This window comes from Canis lupus, chromosome 21, assembly GCF_048164855.1.
Source record: "Canis lupus baileyi chromosome 21, mCanLup2.hap1, whole genome shotgun sequence".
Lineage (NCBI taxonomy): Eukaryota > Metazoa > Chordata > Mammalia > Carnivora > Canidae > Canis > Canis lupus.
In genome coordinates this window covers 13394396-13416629 of record NC_132858.1, presented here as the reverse complement: position 1 = coordinate 13416629, position 22234 = coordinate 13394396, and the positions used below count along the sequence as shown (strand labels likewise).

The following is a 22234-nucleotide window of genomic DNA, read 5'->3' as shown; positions in this document are numbered from 1 at the left end:
CCTGACTCTTGGCTCAGCTCAGGTCATGATCTCAGGATGGTGAGATCAAGTCCCACACTGGGCTTTCTTTGCACTTAGAGCAGAGTCTGCTTCAGATTCTCTCTCCCTCTCCCTCCTCCCCTCCCACCGCCCCCCACCTGCACATGCGTGCGTGCGCGCACACACACACACACTCTCTCTCTCAAATTAAAAAAAAAAAGCATGTTTATAGACTAGAAACATTGCAATATTACCTGCTGGATAAGAAGGCTCTCCTTCACCCCTCAAAATAACTCCCTGGAAACAATCATCACCACCACCACCACCACCACAAGAGATTGTATCTAAATTTTGACACCATTTCATGCCCATATAGGTACCAAATAACTACAGCCACCCCAGAACATGTTTCCCCCTACCTGAGATGGAGGGGAGGTGGAAAAAGAGGTGGTACACACTTCTTGAGAATCTTCCACAGAAGGATATGTTACTCCCGTGTCCTCACCAGCAGTTCTATGGCGGGGGTGGGAGGGGGTGGGTGGGGAATAAATCAAGAATTTTATGGTGACGGCAGTCAATTACGGAGAGGATACAAAGGGAGGTTAGATAAGGATGCAAGTCGTGACAAGAGCTGTTTCAGGCAGAGCTCACTATGGCAAGAGGCGTGTTGAGTCTTTGATAATGTCAAATATCCAGACAACATCTAGAGGTTGGCCAAAGTTTTTATTTTTAACCCAAACATCCTACCTGACACATCATTTGAGAAAATTTTCTTAAGCCTGGCCAGTTTTGGGACCAAAGAACTGTCAGCAATAGAGATGCAGTGAAACAAGTCTTGACTCCAAAGATGAACTATTCAACTTCAAAAGTCCTTCATATAAAGGCAGGATCCTTCCTGATACACATCTTTTTCAACCTCTACAGAATTGTTTTCTGGGCATAACTAAACTGTGCCACTGGTGACCAGAAAACCATTTAATTTGTGAAGGACATTGTTAACTACTGCTACTCTGATAGTCTCTAAGTAGTATCATATTGAAAGTTAAATCACTACCATCTAGATCCAAAACGTCCAAGAATTTTCTGAGACAGTTTATGCATTCCAAGTCTTGATATACCTTACAGGTAGCAGCAGGAAGGGAAGCTAATCACTCCATTTCTCTCCATGTGGGTCTCCATCACTGCCCCCTGCCCACTGATGAGTGCTGATAAAGGTCCTCTATGTATAGGATGAATGCTTCTCCCTAGCTGCAGTTTGGGAAAACCCCTACACATCCTCACCTGTAATTGCAGGGGTGCATGGGTGAGGAGCTGGGGTAGGGACGGTCCACAAAGTGATCAATGATAATCCCCATGATAGGTGGGGTCCTCTCAAATTGCCTGTAATGCAATAAGCAGATTGCAATATTTATTAGAATACCTTGTCAGCCCCCCCGAAGTTTTTAGAGGACCCCTCACCTTATACCTTTGGCAAGAACCACTAGGGTCTTAACTACTGTATCCCTAAATATAAACCACAACTCTACATTGATGGCTCTAGGACACTCAGATTCTCCAATCTGGAAACTGGGCTCTCTCTCAAGGTCATTTTTCAAAAGGTGACTGATTTCAGCAATGGCAAAGCTGAACTGTAGGTTTAGCCACAGAGTTTGAGGGAAAAACAAACTTTATTATCTTTAATATCTTTGGAGGAGCTCTTTTGGATTCCAAGGCTCTTTCCTCACCTGGTAGACATAAATGCCAAGTTAATTCTGTAAGCGCAAGAAAGAGTGATGGTGCCCACAGGGGTGCCTACTGTCCCAACACGAACTGTCTGGAAACCTAGAAGAAATACATAATTAGCTTTTCCCCAGAGAATACTGACACTGTCCCCAATCTGGCTTTCCCTGAATCATTCAGCTTATCACAATTTGTGGCATTATCTACTTAGTCCCATGGGTGCAATGGCCTCAATTTCATATATGTTTATGTGTGTATGTGTTTTTCTTTTGATTTATTTTATATTGACCTAATATTGGAAGGGAAAACAGCATTCTATTTCCAGATAAACTTACCAAGAGAAAAAACAACTGTTAGTCCTAAAGTCTGAGCAAATCCTAACCAACCCAGCCCAAATGTGTCACACGCCCAGTGACACAGGAAGGGGACCCTGGGGCTTTATCACACAAACCCCACAGTTTACATAGGTGCGGAAGTGACTGCACTTCTATTTATGCTGCCACTCAGAACTAAGTATAGAAAAGAGCAAGGGCCTTGCAGGCGATATTTCTAATAACGCTTTCCCAGTTTTCTGGGTTTCATTTTCAATTTGTCAAAACTGCTAATGCTCATCAGAAACATTTAACAAGCTCATTATAGAAAATTAGGAAAACAGACAATGATATAAAGAATAAGAAAGAATGATGAGTTACTAGAACTCTGGGGAAAATAATTCAGTCATTCCTTGGCAGCTCTTTGGACCACCTACCTACCTGTCTTTTTCTTACTTGTATCACATATATTAAAGTCACAAGCTACTTATTATTACAGGCAGCATCTAAGCCCATCTCTGAAGTCAAGAGGGCTCTTAACACTACAAATGCTTTTCAACCTTGATACATACCTTCTCCTAAGCCATTCAGCTGAACTTCCCCAAAATATATCCTTAGGAAAGAAAGAAAAAGAAACAAATGATTCTTTATTCTAAAGGTCTTTATGGTCAGAATACCTAAACAAAACAAACCCTTCTTTTCTTATCTGCATGAACACCTCTCCTAATGGAGCAATGATGTTACTACTTCAATTAAGCTGCAGGCATATGGATGTATATGGAAAGAACTGGTTAAGAAAAAAGAAAAATAATAATTAAGTGGAGTCTGCGATTTTAGTTGTTTTTCCCACTCCTGCAATATACATATATATATATATTTTTAAAGATTTTATTTATTCATGACAGACACAGAGAGAGAGAGAGAGAACGAGAGGCAGAGACACAGGCAGAGGGAGAAGCAGGCTCCCTGCAGGGAGCCCAACATGGGACTCGATCCGGGTCTTCAGGATCACACCCCAGGCTGAAGGCGGCGCCAAACTGCTGGGCCACCGGGGCTGCCCTCCTGCAATATATTTTTAAAGTATGCCTCCCAGGAGCACCTGGACGCCTCAGCAGTTGAGCATTTGCCTTTGGCTCAGGTCGTGATTCTGGGGACCTGGAATTAAGTCTCGCATCTGGCTCCCAAAAGGGAGCCTGCTTCTCTCTCTGCCTATGTCTCTGCCTCTCTCTCTGTGTCTCTCGTGAATGAATAAAATCTAAAAAAAAAAAAAAAAAAAAAAAAAAGTATATCTCCTGGGGAATAAAGAATATAGAAAGAAGATTGGCAAGTAAATCTAGTAGAAAGTACTAGATTTTTTTGGATGTATGTTCAACACACAAGATTATATTAGTTTCAGAAGTAAAACATGATTCAATTCTTGTTTATATTACAAATTGAACATCACAGTATGTCCAATTAACAGCCATCACCATACATATAGAATTTTTTTTTCTTGGGCTTAGAACATTTAAGGTCTCCTTTCTTAAGGGGATCCCTCTTACACTGTTGGTGGGAATGCAAACTGGTATAGCCACCCTGGAACACACTATGGAGGTTTCTCAAAAAGTTAAAAATAGAACTACTCTATGACCCAGTAATTGCACTCTAGGTATTTATTCAAAGGATACAAAAATACTGATTAGAAGGGGCACATGCATCCCCATGTTTATAGCAACACTATCAACAATAGCCAAATTATAAAAAGAGCCCACATGTCCATCAACTGGACATGGATAAAGAAAATAAAGAAAGAAAATGTGATATATTTAATGGAATATTACTCAGCTATCAAAAAGAATAAAACCTTGCCATCCATTTACAGTAACATGAATGGAACTAGAGTATAGTATGTTCAGTCAAAGAAAAGATAAACACCATATGATTTCACTCATATGTGGAATGTAAGAAACCAGATGAACATAGGAGAAGGGAAGAAAAGATTAAAAACAGAGAGGGGGAAAAAAAAGAAAAACAGAGAGGGAGGCAAACCATAAGAGACACTTAACTATAGAGAACACACTGAGGGTTAATGGAGTGGAGATGGGTGGGGGGGATGGGTTAAATGGGTGATGAGTATTAAGGAGGGCACTTGTTATGATGAGCATTGGGCATTATATGTAAGTGATGAATCACTAAATTCTACTCCTGAAACTAATACTACACTATATGTTAACTAATTTGAATTTAAATAAAATTTTGGGGGATGCCTGGGTGGCTCAGCAGTTGAGTGTCTGCCTTTGGCTCAGGGCATAATCCCGGGGTCTTGGGATTGAGTCCCGCATCGGGCTCCTTGCATGGAGTCTGCTTCTCCTCCCTCTGCCTACGTCTCTGCCTCTCTCTGTGTCTCTCATGAATAAATAAAATCTTAAAAAAAAAAAAAAAGTTTTGGAAGTAAAAGGGAAAAAAAACCTCCTTTCTTAGCAACTTTCAAATATACAATAGAAGATACTATATGTTGAGAACGGTCTTCAATTAAGGGCAGGTCTCCATGCTCATCACAAGTCATTCCAAAGTAAGTTGGTTAAGAAATTAGAAAATTTTTTTCTACTATAGAAGAATTACATAAGACTATTCTGAAAATACAGAAATATAAGCACAGCAGAACCTTTTTCTGAATTTCTCTGGGAAGACCAGTCTATATTAGCTAAAAGTCTGAACTATAAAACATTACCACCTATACTACAAACTTTATTATACTTCTCTAGTAATATGGTTAAAAATTAAACACATACATGGCTTTGTTCAATTTAAAAACTAAGTTCCAACAACATACAAAGCCCTATGGTTAGGTGGTAGGCATGAGATAAGGAAAAGCCAGGGAGGAGATTCAGGATAGGTCTCATAAATTATAATCTGATATGAGAGAAAAGAAAGGTATATAAATTTCTGAAATACATGCACAAAAGTGACATACATCATAAAGCAGGGATCCGCAAACTTTTGTTAAAAGGATCAGATATTTAAGGCTTGCAGGCAATATAGTCTGAGGCAGACTACTCAGCTTTGCTGTTGTCCTGCAAAAGTAGCCACTGATGGCACACAAATGAAGGGGGTAGCTGTGTTCTAAAATAACTTCATTTAGGGGTGCCTGGCTGGATCAGTTGGAAGAGAGTGAAATTCTTGATATCAGGGTCATGAGTTTGAGCCACATGTTGAGTGTAGAGATTACTAAAAATAAATAAATAAACAAACTTAAAAAAAAAACAATAAAACAACTTTATTTATAAAAACAAGCACATGGTTTGCTGGCCACAGTTTGCTGACTCTTGCCATAAAATAACACAGGAATAACACTGGGGCGCATAGGTGGCTCAGTCAATTAAATGTCTGCCTTCAGCTCAGGTCATGATCCTCAAGTCCCACATCAGGCTCCTTGCTCAACAGGGAGTCTGCTTCTTCCTCTCCTTCTACCCCTTCCCCCTGCTCGTGCTATCTCTTGCTCTCTCTCAAATAAATAAATAAATAAATAAATAAATAAATAAATAAATAAAGGCTTATTAAAAAAACACCACCACAAGAATGATGTCAATAAAAGATTACCAAAAGAGATTCTGCTAGCAACCTTTAGTGGCTCAGGTTGTGAGCCCCAATGTGGGGCTCCCAGCTCAGGGGGAGTCTTCTTGTCTCCCTCTTCCTCTGCTCATTCTCTCTCTCTCAAATAAATAAATAAATAAATCTTTAAAAAAAAGGAAAAAAGCTCAATATTCATTTGAATACTGGTAACGGGTACAGTGCTTAAAATAACCTAATTAACCTTTTTCTTGGCCATATAGGTTCTTTATGTCATTCAGGTGTTAAGCCAAAGTTTTCTTCACAGATAGCAGATAATAATTAACTTTAATTCAGTCTTGATGAACAACAAATTCAGAATGAATTTTTATAATGATGTAATTCTACAGTGATTTGATTAAATCCACAAGGCCAGGGGGAAAATGATAATACAACTTAAAAAAAAAAAAGAGGCAGCTGTTAACAATAGTATGAAAAAGGGGGGAAAAAAGAGCCAAATCTACCTCTGAGATCATCCACTTCTCTATGGTTTAAACCATATTATTTGTATCCCAAAGCACTCCTAAATGATAAACAGTGAGCCATAAATACCATATTACTCCAGAGATAGAGAATAAAGGAAGACTTTAAACACTGGTAATGAAAAGGACTAAGAGTCCCAGTTAACTAAGCTGATGACTAGTAGTGTAGTATGGCTACTTACAAAAGAGTCAAAATGAAGGGGGCTTAGCATAGGTAAGTGAGAAGTAAGAGAGCATCATCTTTTGTTATATTTAAATAAAAGTCTGGGGATCCCTGGGTGGCGCAGTGGTTTGGCGCCTGCCTTTGGCCCAGGGCGTGATCCTGGAGACCCGGGATTGAATCCCACATCCGGCTCCTGGTGCATGGAGCCTGCTTCTCCCTCTGCCTATGTCTCTTCCTCTCTCTCTCACTGTGTGCCTATCATAAATAAATAAAATAAACTAAAAATAAATAAATAAATAAATAAATAAATAAATAAATAAATAAAAGTCTAGTAATTTTCAAATGGAATACTCAATTTAAAACCTAAGGACTACAGAGAAGACAACAAAAATATTTTAAAGACTTTGAAAAATAAACATGGTAAGATTGCTAGATTACTGCTAAGAAAATTAAAGACAGACTTGATAACTATTTTCAGGTTGTAGATTGTTTCACCGTAACTAGTTAAGTCTCTGATCCTTAGTCCTCTATTAGTATAGTCAGCTATACTAATTTCTCCTCATAATCAGCACCATACAGGTAAGCCAAAGGCTAAAACAAGTAGCTCATCACTAAAATGAAAAAAGAGTCTTGGGTGATTTGGGAACTCCTGGCTTTCCACAGTCTGCTCTCACATTTCCTTACTCATCCTCTATACCACCACTAGGGCCCATCTGACAAACTGAGCACAGCTCACATCCTGTTCCCCCCACTTCTATGCCTTGTCATCTGTTGCATTCCCCACCTGAAATGATCATTCTCCCTTACTTCTACCAGCTGAAATTCTCTCTGCCTCAAGGTCTAGCTTGAATGCCACTTTCTCCAGGAAGCCTGTCTGGTTTCTCCCACCCAGAACAAACTTTCCCTCTCTGTATTCTCCCAGTACTTTTCTCCTGATACTGCTATATAGTTTTCCAATCCTGCTTTTTATTATAACTATGCATGTGCCAAACTGTGTCCCCCAATAGATAAGAAACATCTGTAGGAGAGGACCTTTGTATATAGTTCTTCCTTGGGCCTCACACAATGTTTGCATTAAAATGGCACTCATTAGGGATGCCTGGGTGGCTCAGAGGTTGAGTGTCTGCCTTTGGCTCAGGGATTCTGGTATCCTAGGATCGAGTCCCACATCAGGCTCCTTGCATAGAGCCTGCTTCTCCTCCCACTGCCTATGTCTCTGCCTCTTTCTCTCTCATGAATAAATAATAACATCTTAAAAAATATATATATATAATGGCACACAATAAATATATATTGAGGTGAACTGCTCCAAGAAAATAGTCAAAGAACCACTGAAAAGTTCTTTATATCCACAGACAACTAATCAAAACCAAACTGAATTAGCAGACTGTTAGACAAGTTTTTTTTTTTTTTTAAGATTTTATTTATTTATTCACGAGAGACAGAGAGAGGCAGAGACATAGGCAGAGGGAGAAGCAGGCTCCATGCAGGAACCCAACGTGGGACTCGATCCACAGACCCGGGATCACACCGAGCCATAGGCAGATAGATGCTCGACTCCTGAGCCACCCAGGCATCCCTGTTAGACAAGTTTTAATTTAATTCTGAAATATAGAAGGCTGTGGAATCCTCCCAGGACAGCCTGTTTTTTAAACCCTTAAGCTTCTTCTTCAGCTTTGAGATGTAGATCAGTACAGCCTCAAAATCTATTCCACAGAAACTATGACTGTGCACAGACAAAAGGACAAGGGACCTGGTAGCTTTAAAAAGGTGAGGTTCACAAAGGAGGAGGGACAGACCATCATAGTAAAGCTATAGCATCAACTACCCAACCAACCATCTGTCCAAAATTAACCACAGAATACCCATATGCCATGCCAGTCAAAGTGACTGTATGCAAAGTAGCAGTATGCAAAGTGACAAGGCTAATGAGTGAACTGAGAAGGTGAATGCTATCGTTTACCTGTACAATATGACATATTCATGCCCCTGTTTTCTGGAGAGTCTATAAGCTGGTGTCACCCTAGTTATGGCAAGGAGGGACTTCAGCAGCAGCGACAGTCTGTTGTACACCGTGTAGGACACTTTAATCTCTTTATCACACCTGAGGAGCACACAGACACTATCAGCATTCGCCTACTCAACTCACATAAAACCAAGAACAGAAATGCAACGGATATAGAGGTGTTAGTTATGCTCTGTCTAGTGACTGAGAGTCATCTGTTAGCCTTATTCATAAATTCTGATAGAATGTAACCTGCTTTGCAGTCCACATAACACCTTTCACAGAGTATTACAGTTAACAGAGATGACTGCAAATTAAGTGTGGGAACTGTATTAAGATTAAATTTATCATGAAAACATGTTCTGAATTAAAAGCGTAATCCGAGTTCTTTGTCAGTTTAACAGATTATTGAGGAAAGCTAAAGTTTCACTTTTCTGTGCACTAGATTCAGGCAGATAGACAAAAGGCACATCCTATTTTTTTTTTTTTAGATTTGAAACAGTTTTCTAAGAAATAAAGCTACACACTTAAAAACAGTAATTCAACACTGCAATTATATTACTGAAGGTGCAAACAGTTTCAATATACTATCTTGGGAGCTGTCTACCTCTAAACATTTAATAGGAAATCTGGAGAAAAGTGTTTGGTACTAAAATTTTAGACTATAATCTGGCAATTACTTTCTATTTGGGAAAGAAAAATAATGCCCACACCCTACAGACTTATTAATATATTTCTTTTGATGTGTTGCTATTTCCTTTATTTTCCTACATACTGTTCTTGAAAACTGAAGCTTAAGAAAGGAAGTAACCTAATCTGTCTTGAAGGAAGAAAATGGAGAAGAAAAATAACATGCATTTCCAATCCATGACCAACACAGAGTTTAAAAAGGAGTAGTGAGGGGAAATCGTATTGGATGTCTGCCACACAGAAAACAGACAACACAGAGCAGTCATGTTACAAGAGCTCGCAAGGGATTTAATCAGAGAACTATCTGTACTCTGGGAAAACAACAAATCGTTTTCAGTCTTTTCTCTGCTCCTTTCCCTGTGGTGTCTAAGTCTCGCTGGATTGACCCTCCTGCTGAAGGTCATCTCTGTGACTGGGCTGGAAGCCAAGCATGAAGCAAACTGTAGCAAAGACCTATTGGCTTTGTCAAGTGGAAGAACACCCTCCATGACTGATAACAAAGCCCTGTTTTTCACATGATGTCATCTGCTTTATCCTCAGCTACAAAAACCACAGACCCTAAGACAGAGCACTTACTTTTCATTCATTTCGAGACACCAAATTTCTAGTTCCATAGAATCTCCCTGTAGATGGGACAATTGAAAGATATTTCAGTTTCATTTTTAATTACTTTTTAAATTATAAAGCACTATACAATCACTATAAAATATTACAAAAGATAAAGGGAAAAAATCAATTTATAATCCAATTAGCCACTTAAATAATGTCAGGGGCGCCTGGCTGGTTCAGTCAAAAGAGCATACAGCTCTGGATCTCAGGGTAATGAGTTCAAGCTCCACATTGGGTATAGACATTACTTAAATAAACTTAAAAAAATATCAAATGTGAGATTATAGTATATATATTATTTTTACATTTTCATTAATAAAAACATGAAATTTTCCTTATAATTAAAAATTCTACACCATTTTTTATGGTTGCATATTATTCCATCATATGACTGTCATTTCATCCAATCAGTCTCCCCATACATGGACATATAGGTCATTTTTAATTTTTCACTACTACAAACAACATTGTAATAAATAGCCTTGAGATTAAAACTTCGTCCTTGCCCTAAATTAATTTAAGACAAATTTCCAGAATTAGCATTGTTAAAGAGTATTCATGCTTCTAAGACTTTTGCCATGTATATTAAAATTGTTCTTCAGAAAGGCCAATACTTCTGATGATGGAGAGAGCCTTTCCTTCCAATCTTATAGGGGATATTTTTAGGTGACACCCACTATTAAGGAATACCTTAACAAGTTCTTCACTTAAAAATCTTTTTAGCTGTGTAATGGTCTTTAGCCAAACTGTTCAGTCTTTCTCCAGTACTCTGAACAGACTTAGTCTAGTGAGTGGGGAAGAAAAACAGATAACTAAAGCCAGAATCCCTCAACCCTATAACACTCCTGTGTGCCACTTATTAAAAAAGACAGTCATACTTTTGAACATAAGTAACCTTATTACCAATCAACTGGAAATAGGCTATTCTTTTAGGTTCGGGATTAGTCTTGGGTTAGTTTGTGGAATAGAGAACTTACTTGTTCTAGATCAAATTTAAATATATATCCTAAATATATAGCATTTTCATCACACTGTCATTTTTAAATCACATCATAAAATTTTAATTCCCCCTGCTTCCCAAAATCAAGGGAGGATGAATAGTAGGAAGTATCCAAGACAAGTTGATGTAGTTTGTCTAGGACAAGTGGAACATTTTATACTCAGATTTCACCTGGGAAAGAAAAGAGTTCTAGGGATTCCTTTAGGACTCCCTATGGATCACTAAGGAAAATAATTCATAGTATAAATTGGCAATTCAATAAAGAAGAATAGGAAATTTTGTTTTCTGGGGTGCTAAGGTTTCCATGGAAGTGCTGACATCATTCATTCAACAAAATTCATTGACAGCACACAATGGGCTATCCCAGACACTGCGCTAGGCAGAAGAGATGATTATTTATTTATATCCTGCCTCATTTGAAAACAAATTTGAAGAACCACAAATAAATAAGATGTGACATAATTGCTGACCTCAAGAATAAAAGTGTAAAAACAAACAGGAACATGTAATGATTTCCTACTATAAGTCATGTTAGGTACTTTACAAATTAGGGTTAAATGAGAAAATATAATAACCCTTCAAGACTATGAAGTGTCATGTTAGTTTGGTGCTGGTTATGGGGTTGGGGAGAGTTAAGTAATTTGGCCAAAGTCACTCGCTGGAATCTGAACTCGGGTCTGTGTAGCTCCAAAATCCAACTGCCTTATATTATACCATGCAGCTTCATAATCTTGTCATGGAAACAGATTAATAAACATGCAAGTAACAGTATCTGTCTTGATCTTGATGTGAAATAAGGCAAGTAAAGATATATCTAAAAAAAATCACAATACATGAATTATACTTTAGAAACAAAGGAAACAAAGTACATGGTTAAGTCTAAGGAAAGTAGTCACCTCTCCCACTAGAAAGAGGGGGCGAATTTTCAAGAGCACATTAGTCCTGAAGGATGAATAGAAACATTTCATATATAGTTGACACATAAGAAGGATAAAGAGCCTATTCCAAGTATTTGAGAGAATAAGTACAAAAAGCATGACTTCCTCAGAGAATGATAAATTCAGAAAGGGAAGAGGCAGGAATGAGGCTGAGTTGGAAATGAAGTATGAAGAGCCTTGAGTATCAAATGAAGACACCAACCTGGCCATAACCTTACCTCAGATGTCTTGAGAGAGATCTCCACACACATTGATCTCCCGACTGCAGGCAACTGCCCGGCCAGTGCCTTTTTTGCTTCATGTGTAACCTCTGGGATATCTTTGATTGCTAAATTGAACTAGAAAACAAATGGCACTTTGCGTCAAATACTCACAAGGAACATCACGGAAACATAAAACAGTAAGATGGTTATGTTGGGTAATATAGGCATTGCTTTGGGTAGATTAAGGACACTCATTCATTTCTCCCTTGCCCAGAAGAGATATCCTGCATCAGAGCCCCAAAACTCAGGTTGAAAGAGCAAATGACTTATTTCAAAGATAAGTTAACAAGGTATTTTTGTCCTCTAAAGACAAAGTTTTTCACCTACTGCAGAAGAAAGATGAGAACTAAATAAACCTAGGACTAACATTTGATGAAGAACATACTTTCCAAGTGAATGGATCAAATGGAATTAGATATTTTAATGTTATGGTTTAGTAATACTATAAATAGTATTCTTTACTACTGCACTATGATTCCTTATGACAAACACGCCTTAACAAAAAACATGAATTTTACCCAATCTGAACCCGTTGGGGATGAAGACGAACGAGTACAAATCTTCTCGCCAAGTCGAGCCTGGACAATCACTTGGACAGTCTAAAAAAAATAAACAAACAAAAAAATCAAAGATGAGTCTTAAATTGATTTGACTTGCAATCAGAGTTAACACTCTGAATGCAGGGTTAAAAAGACGCCAATGACCATAACTATACTTTTGGAAAGGCTAAGATTTTAAAATTCAAGAACATAGTAAAAAAATGACACAAAAATAATACTGTAAATATTTCTGAGGGCAAAATGTCAATCAGTTGGAGGAATTTTAGTTCAAGGCTTGGGATCTGTAATATGTAATAGTCTCACATGGCAGAAGGAAATTTGCACATGGCGGCTCTGACTTTCATAAAGAAACAAGTCCAACCGTAGGTTTAAATATTCACTGGCGTACACTTATGTAATCATAGTAGATTTAAACCAAGGATTCCACAATTATTCATATCATTTGGCCCATATGGCAAAAGTCTCCCAACTAATTTTACAACCAGAATCTACTGCATAGATTGTTTTTTACATGGCAATCGTGAGAAGAAGGAATGATAGAGGTGGAAATGATTTTTAGATTTAGGAAAATATAACTTCTAAAGCATTCAAAATTCAGTTTTAATTCCACATTTACCCAGAAGGGAACAATAAATGGAAGTCAGACATTTCAGAGTTAGTTGAAGCTTTGGGAAAGATGCCCAAAATGCTGTCCATTCCAGGCCACAGTCTTTGTTCCCACCCCGAGGGAACATACTGTGCCAATAACCTGGCATAATAGTTTGACATTTCTGCAAACAGCCTTGCAAAAAGAAAATTTTTTTTGAAAAAGTAGCTGTGGAAAATTGGAAGCTACTTTTTAGTTACACCCCCAGTACCGCCCCCAAACTTCACAGTTTGGTTTACAACAGACAGAAGTATCCCTTAAAATGGGCAAGCTGCAAGCTGTTATTCTGTATTTCCAAAAAGGGAGAAGCACGGAAGTTATTTCTAACAGTTCTGAGCTCAAGAGAATAGATATATTACCTTGAGGGCAAAAAATTTAATAAACTTGTCCAGGTCCTTTCTGTCCTGGGAATTGAGATCAGTTTCCATTGCCTATAGGAATCTAAAATAGAAAAAAAAAAAGTGTTGAAAAATGTGACTAATATCTTTTAAAATTCAAAGAATACAGAGATGGTATTGTCTAGCTGTGCAAACAGTCATGTGGGAGGAAAAAAATTTCCCCCTAAGATACCAAAGTGAAAAATATTAAGATACTGCCTTTTGAGGAAAATAAATTCCACACAAAGAACTAAAATCTAAGGACCTAAACAATATAAGGACAAGCCATTGTACCTGCATCTGAAACTTTAAGCTTTTAATATATCTATTTTAAAAAGTTCTACTACCCACCATACTGAGGACTAAATTTTAACAAGATAAAAACTTTGTTAAAACATAAAATGAGGGGCACCTGAGTAGCTCAGCTGGTTAAGCGTCTGACTCTTGATTTCAGCTCAGGTCATGATCTCAGAGTGGTGAGACTGAGCCCTGTGTCAGGCTCCACACAAGCTTTGAATCTGCTTGGGATTTTCTCTCTCTCCCTCTGCCCTCCCCCTTCTTACACACGCTTTCTGTAAAATAAATAAATTAAAACAAAAAGAAGAAAGAAAGAAAGAAAGAAAGAAAGAAAGAAAGAAAGAAAGAAAGAAAGAAAGAAAGAAAGAAAGAAAGAAAAGAAAGAAAGAAAAAACCCCCAAAACCAAACACAAAATGAGATCATTTGTACTCCTTCAAAAGGGCACTAAACCAATTTAACTTTTGGGGGTTTATGGACCCCTTTTGAGAGTCTGATAACAAGACAAGCCCTTTCTCTAGAAAACTGCACATACATAGAAAAGTCTGGATATAACTTCAGGGAGTTCATGGATTTTATGGGGCACACGATAGATCCCTCAGGTTGAGATGGTTTGAGATAGGGCTGGTATGAGGAAGAAAGCATTTAGGGAGAGAAGAAATGAACAAAGAGTATCAGCAATAGAGAGCAAAATGGATTTGGAATTATTAGGTATTCCAGTTTTCCAAAGGACTGTGTATGGATAGGGAAATAGTATGGCTGGTTGGGGCCACAGCATGAGAATCTTAAATGCAATGCAAGCCTCATCTGTACCTAATACAACAGATACGAGAACTCCTTTAAGACTTTTGAGGAAAAGAATTAGTACAGAGAACTAGCATCATCTGAATGGTGCTTTAGAAAGATAGCTTTGTTGGCATACTGTAGAATAGTTTTCAGTAGGAAAAGCAGAGAGACCAGTTAAATCCTTGGCAATAAATGCAGGCTTGTGGTCAAGGCTAAAACTCTAGTACAGACACAGTTTGGAAATAGCACGGATGGGAGATATTTTAAAGGAAGAGCTGACGGGATTTAAGGATTGACTACAAAAAGTTTAACATGGTTTCAGTTAACAATAAACAGGGAAGCCAGAGGCAGAGCTAGTTTTAAGTAAAGGGATAAACAAAAGAAGAGTTGAAACAGGAAATTTTAAAAATTGAGAAATATACCATACACAAAAATAAATTCAAACGGATGAGAGACCTAAACGTGAAACAGGAAACCATCAAAATCCTAGATAACACAGGCAGCAAGCTCTTTGACATCAGACATAGCAACCTATTACCAGAGAACATCTCCCAAGGCAAGGGAAACAAAAGCAAAAATGAACTACTGGGACTTCATCAAGATAAAAAGCTTCTCCACAACAAAGGAAACGATCAAAACTAAAAGGCAACCTATGGAATGCAAAAAGATATTTGCAAATGACATATGATAAAAAGGTTAGTATCCAAAATCTATAAAGAACTTATAAAACTCAACCCCCAAAAAACAAATAATCCAGTTAAGAAATGGGCAGAAGACACATTTTTCCAAAGACATACAGATAGCCAACAGACACATGAAAAGCCACTCAACTTTAGTCTCATTAGGGAAATACAAACCAAAACTACCATGACGTATTACCTCACACTTATCAGAATGGCTAAAATCAACAACACAAAAAACAACAGGTGAGAATGTGGAGAAGGCAGAACCTTCTACGCTGTTGGTAGGAATGCAAAATGGTACAGCCACTCTGGAACACACTATGGAGGTTCTTCAAAAAGTAAAAAATAGATCTACCCTACGATCCAGCAATTTAACTAGTAGGTATTTACCCAAAGATACAAAAATACTGATTCAAAGGGGTCAATGTTTATAGCAGGACTATCAACAACAGCCAAATTATGGAGAGAACCCAAATGTCCATCAACTGGTGAATGTGAGAAGAAGTTGTGGGATGTGTACATAAAAGATATACAAAAAATATACTATATATATATACACTATATATATATATACATAAACACATATATATGCACAATGGAATATTACTCAGCCATCAAAAAGAATGAAATCTTGCCATTTCCAATGATGTGGATGGAGCCAGAATGTATTATGCTAAGTGAAATAAGTCAGAGAAAGACAAATAGCATATGACTTTACTCATGCAGAATTTAAGAAATGAAACAGATGAACATAGGGGGAAAAAGGACAAAGGCAAACCTAAAACAGACTCTAAACTATACAGAACAAACTGAGGGTTGCTGGAGGAGAGGTGCGTAGAGGATGGGCTAAATGGGTGATGAGTTTAAGGGAGGGTACTTGTGATGAGCACTGGGTGTTATATATATATGATGAATCACTAAATTCTACTCCTGAAGCTAATATTACACTATATGTTAACTGGAATTTAAATAAAAACTTGAAAGTACAAAAAAATTAAAAATAAAAAAATTAAAATGAGGTGTAACTTACATGTAGTGAAATGCACAAATCTTGGATGTACAGCTCAAGAAATATCTTGTTTTCATTTCTATTTCAACAGATAATTTTGTATGTATACATCCATATAACCACAATTCAGATCAAGTAACCATTATTCTGACCTCTATCATCATAGATCAGTCTTATCTATCTTGACAAATCATTCCATTTATTTAAATGGAATCAAACAATATTAGCTCTTTTGTGGGTAGTTTCTCCCTTATTCAAGATGCCTGCAAAATTCATTTATAATGCTGCATGTAGCACTTTATTATTTTTTCATTGCAATGTAGCACTCCACTTTATGAATATGCCACAAACTATAAATTAACTATAAACGATAAACATTTGGGTTGTTTCCTGTTTTTAACTATTATATTTTTACACAAGTCTTTTGGTGGATATAAACACTCATTCCTGTCAGATGTACACCCAGAAGTGTTAATGCTGGGTCACAAGGTACACATATTTAATTTTCTTAAGACATGTACAGTCTTCCAGAATCTCTACCAATGTACACTATCATCAGCAGTGTATGAGAGTTCCAGTTGCTCCACAGCTCTACCACTACTTGATACTACTAATACTTTAATTTTAGCCATCCTGGTAGGGGTGTGGTAGCATCTCATTTAATCTGTATTAAACAATGTTTAAATTAGTGATTAAATGATCAGTGAATCTCTCCTACTAGCCCCTTTTCATATGTTTACTAGCTATTTGGAAATCCTCTTTAATGAAATACTAGTTCAAGCCTTTTGCCCATTTAAAAAATTAGGTTATCTTTTTTTACTGAATTGTAGAAGTTTCTAAAATATATATAGTGGATATAAGTAACTTTGTTGGATATGCACTATAAATATCTCCTCCCAGTTGTGTCTTGCCTTTCATATGGCATCTGTTTCTTTTCATGAGAGTCTGAATACACTAAAAGATAAAGGCCAGACTACATATATAAAAATGGAGCTCTGACCCCTAACCTGCAGGAAGCAGCCCAGGAAGGAGGCCAAACTAATATCTCTACTCTCTAGCCTAAGAAGCCAACCTACTATCTACTGTAGCCAGTCAAGAAAGTCAGCCTATCTCTAGACTAACTAGTCCAGGATGCCAAACAAAAACCCCTATAAAAACTGACCTCAAACAGTCAAGATTTGATTAATAACTGACAGTTTCCCTAATTTTTGTCCTTGTTTCCAACTTTGCAGCCAAAGAAAACCAAATATGTATCCATAAACAACCACATGGGATGCCCTCACTTGTAGTTAGGCTGCCTACAGCTTTCCCGTGCCAATAACCCCAAATCAGGACATATCTGAAGCTTTCCCTTTCTTCCACTATAAAGCTTCCCACTGTTCTACCTGCTTTTGAGTCTTTGCTAATGCAAGTGATGGCAGCTAACTCTCCTGCTATGACAAGCTCTGATTAAATGGCCTTCACCTATTCTCATTTTGTGATGTTTATTCCACATTAAAAACAGCCTTACTGAGGTATTACTGAGGTATCAACAATATATGGGAAGTGTAAGACATGGGTAAGCTTTTTTTTTTATGACTGTATGTATGTATGTATGTATTTGAGAGAGAGAAAGAAACAATGAGCCAGGTGGAGGAGCAGAGGGAGAGGGACAAGCATACTCCCAAGCTGGGTGCAGAGTCTGATACTCATAACCCTGGGATCACAACCTGAGCCAAAATCAAGAGTCAGATGCTAAACTGACTGAGCCATCCAGTCACCCCAAGATGCAGTAAGTTTTGACATTGGTTTTTTTTTTTTTCAATTTCACCTGTTTTCTTTTTTCTTTTATTTTTAATTGGAGTTCAATTTGCCAACATATAGCATAACACCCAGTGCTCATCCCATCAAGTGCCCCCCTCAGTGCCCATCACCCAGTCACCCCCACCCCCCGCCCACCACCACCAGTCCCCTTCCACCACCCTTTGTTCGTTTCCCAGAGTTAGGAGTCTCTCATGTTCTGTAAAACCATTACCACAAAATAGTGAACATACCTCCACTGAATTTCCTCATATTCCTTTGTAATCCCTCCTTCTAGCACCTCCTCAATGCCCCATCCCTGTGTAACTGCTACTATGCTTTCTATCACTACAGATTCCTAACTGCATTGTCTAGAGTTTTATATAAATTAAATCATACAGTATGTACTCTTTGGCTTCTTTTGCTTAGTATAATTATTTTGAGATTCATCCATGTTGTGCTCTATGTTCATAGTTCATTTCTTTCCATTGTTAAGTATTATCCTCTTAAGGAGTGTTTTGACTAACAGAGGTTCTTAATTTTACTAAGTCCAATTTCTCAACATTTTTTTTTTAGCATTTATTTGTGCTCTGTTGAAAAATTTTTTGCTGATCTCAAAGTCATGAAGATCTTCCACATTTTCTTCTAAAAATGTTATTGTTTACCTTTCATGTTTACATCCATAATCCATTGTAAATTAATTTTTCTTGTGGTAGAAGTTTGAGATCGAGGTTATTTTTTTTAAAGATTTTATTTATTTATTTGAGAAAGAGTGAGTGATTGAGAGTGAGAGCCCGAGTGTGGAGAGGGGCAGAAGGAGAAGTAACTCCCCACTGAGCAGGGCTCAGGATCCTGGGACTCCAGGATCCTGACATGAGCCAAAGCCAGACACTTATTATTTTTTGAAAATCAGTTCAGGTTATTTAATAAGTTGAATTAGAAACACCAGAAGATCCATCTGAAAATGTCCAATTTATAAGTAATGGCAATGTTAAGACTGAGGTTAAAGTTGGAGAAAGACGTAGATATTCTCCAAAAGAAGAAACAGTTTAAAAACTATAGCAGTAGATGAAATCACCATGGAAGATACCAAGAAAATAACAAAGGCCTCAGGAAGACACTGACATAAAAGAACCATAAGGAGAACTGTCAGAACTTACCAGAGAAATAGGAAGCAAAAGATTTCTGAGCAGTTATCACTGAAATTGAGGGAAAATAAGTTTCAAGATTGAAGGGATGGTCAAATAATATAAAAGTTCTTGTGGAGGAGGCAAAACTTTACCTCTACCCCCTCAGGTTTTCAGCTGGGCCTCTTTAACAAATACAGATTAATAAGAGAAAACCAGTTTATCAACACCTGCAGTGCACATCTCACAAGAGAAACCTCAATAGAAAATAATTCAACAGGGCAGCTTATATGGTATCTTCAACTAAGAATGATGAAAGTGTAGAGAAATGACAAGAAAAGAAAAGCAGTTCTAGGCTTCTAAGGACAGCAAACTGTGGGAAGGAAAATATATGGGAAGAAATTAACAGAGTAAGGTTTGTTTGCAAATTCCACAGGTGTCCTCTCTGGGCTGGTAAGAGTCTGCCTCTAGGAAAAGGAGAATTTATATCTCCCCTTCAGGCAGAAAAGTGGAAGGTATAGAAAGGTTCTCCTGCATTTGCTGCTTAATTGCCTTCAGATCAAAATAATTTTTATGTCAAAGAGGAATAATTTGGTGTGACACATTCTGGTTTCCTTCATTCTCAAGGAGAGAAAAAGGCCACTGGACTTGGCATCATGTTGCTAATGACCTTTGAGAGGATTTCTTAGAGTGATGGTGCTTCAGCTGGATTCTGAGAAGTTAGACAGGAAGAGATCTCATGCTGCTGTGATTGGGATCCCTGGGTAGCGCAGCGGTTTGGCGCCTGCCTTTGGCCCAGGGAGCGATCCTGGAGACCCCAGATCGAATCCCACATCGGGCTCCCGGTGCATGGAGCCTACTTCTCCCTCTGCCTGTGTCTCTGCCTCTCTCTCTCTCTGTGTGACTATCATAAATAAATAAAAATTAAAGAAAAGGATTTTCTCTATTGCACAGGGCTATCGAGCAAATTTATGGGGCAAGGGGGAGAAACCAATGAAGGAGAAACAAAACACCTGAGAAGAAATGACTGCAGACTCAGATGCCACAGTAGAGTTCACTGTGATCAAGGACAGGTTAGAGCCTAAGTGATCTAAATTATAACGGACTTCTCTTTTGGAGCCTACCATTTGGATGTTTGACGGCATTTGAAACATACACCCACCTTCAAACCTTCCTAATTTTGGTTAAAAAGAATGCAAATGTTATGGTAAAAACAAAATGCCTTTTCAAGGGTTAAACCACACAAGGCTTTGAAGCAACCACAGCAACAGATCTAAGATAAGAATAGTGCTGGAGGATTGTACTGCCCTTACTTTGTACTGAAGTGGGGAATTGTGTTCCCACCACCAGAACATCTACCAATGCAAACATAATAGCACAATGATTCTTGTGATTTTCTGTATCTGGTAAGCACTAAAAAGATTATGTAACTAGAGTTATTGGCCAAAAGGGGTGCAATCTCCATTGGGTAAAAAGTTATCTACGGGCATCAGAGCTTACTGTTCCCTTAGGCTTAGCCAATCAAGCAGTTAATTCATTCTTTACAATATAAATGTTATATAAAGTTTACCCTATGCCTTGCTTTTAGCAAAATCCTTTCTGAGTGTTTCAAGTAATTTAAAGGGAAATTTGGAACAAACATTAAAAAGAGATCTACAATTGAATTCTTTCCTTTTTTTCCGCCCTTTACCAATACTAGCCAGTTACTAAAGCCTTCAAGTTCTTGCTTATACAAAATCCTTTATATGTGCGACATTTTCATTTCCAAAGAACCATCTTAATCCAGGTCTCATTTCTTATCTGGAAGAGACTCATTTGGTTAGTTACTCTACATTTGAAGGAGATCAGGATATGCCATTCCAAAATAAGCCACTTTGGCATAAAGATTATTTTAAGCTGAAGACATTTGAGATTCAACAGATGTAGAAAGAAACCTTCTTGGGCTTCCCTTATCTGACTAAAAGCAGAAACTTCTGAAAAATGAGGACAGCCATAAATTCCCATTTCAGGTTGGCATCTACTCCGAGGAGAGATCACAAGTCCTCACTCTGGGGGAATTTCAAGGTCATGAAGAGGATGGAAATACCATTTGCACCTACCTAAACAAATATTATCACAAACTTTATTATTTCCGATTTGTTCTTCTACAGACTTGTTTGTCTTTTCTAAAGAAACTTATTTGTTCTTCCTATAAAAGCCTTTTCTCCAGGGTGCTGGCTAGCTCAGTGGGAGCACTGAGAGACTCTTGGTCTTGGGGTTATGAGTTCGAGCCCCATGTTGGGTAGAGAGATTACTAAAAATAAATAAATAAATGTAGTTTTTTTTTTTAAGCCTTTTCTCCTAGGCCCCTTTTTCTTACTAAATTAGGCATCTAAGTCCCAAATTCTAACCACCTGGATTATTCATCACTGAGCACTCCTACAGTTGCTAGTCTCCTACGGTTGCTAGTTTCAGTCAGTTTAAGTTGCAGGCCCTCAGATACTAAACCTAAGAATGTATAGGAAAAGTTTTCCTCCCCAACACCTTCTTCTGGGTTACATTGTAAACCTCAGGAAAACTGATGTGAGTAAAGCATTATATCATTATAGTGCTCCCATGCTCCAGAAATTTCTACAAACTCCCTAGTCTGACCTTCAAGATTTCCCATGCAAAGTCAGCAGGGAAAATAGGTGAAATGATTTTGAAAAGGTAATCAGAAGCCTGCTGGCACTTTTAAGAAAGATCCTGGTCACTGAAATTACCAAGTAAATGGTGATCCAGAACCAGTGTCTAGTCCTTGGATGTATATGCTAAAAAAAAATGAATTTTATCAGTTCAGTCAAGGTTTTGAGGACAACTTCAGTCACCAGAGATAGTTTATATACCATAAATCAATTTATTATTTGAAAAATAAAATTGCTAAGTAGACCAAAAGAGAAGCTTCAAGTGATCAACATATTGCCTTTCCTAAAAGGAGACTATTTTGTGAAACTAAAATCATTTCAGATGGTTAACTGGTTATCATCCCACTATGAGGTTCATTTATCTTCCTCCACTTCAGAGGCAAGCAAATTGAAATTCCAACAAGACTCTAGAGAAGGGAGCCTAGATGACTTAGTTGGTCAAGTGTCCGGCCCTTTATTTTGGCTCAGGTTATGATCTCTGGGTCCTGGGATCTAGCTCCACATCAGGGTCTGCACTGGGCATGGAGCCTGCTTGGGATTCTGCTCCCACTCTGCCCTTCCC

General features: G+C 37.9%; 1 protein-coding gene across 25 annotated transcripts in view; it reads right to left on the bottom strand.

The window, feature by feature from the left end:
• ATG13 (autophagy related 13) overlaps positions 1 to 22234 on the bottom strand; it is a 52387-nt gene that overhangs the window by 12894 nt on the left and 17259 nt on the right. For all 25 annotated transcript variants that reach the window (XM_072790718.1, XM_072790710.1, XM_072790721.1 and 22 more), the window contains 9 exons: positions 13313 to 13394; positions 12266 to 12346; positions 11703 to 11822; positions 9514 to 9560; positions 8206 to 8346; positions 2582 to 2622; positions 1704 to 1800; positions 1261 to 1359; positions 399 to 492 (listed from right to left, as the gene is read on the bottom strand). In XM_072790718.1, the coding sequence (XP_072646819.1) occupies positions 399 to 492; positions 1261 to 1359; positions 1704 to 1800; positions 2582 to 2622; positions 8206 to 8346; positions 9514 to 9560; positions 11703 to 11822; positions 12266 to 12346; positions 13313 to 13381 (789 nt within the window). In that variant the 5' untranslated portion in view covers positions 13382 to 13394. The remainder of the gene's footprint in view (positions 1 to 398; positions 493 to 1260; positions 1360 to 1703; positions 1801 to 2581; positions 2623 to 8205; positions 8347 to 9513; positions 9561 to 11702; positions 11823 to 12265; positions 12347 to 13312; positions 13395 to 22234) is intronic.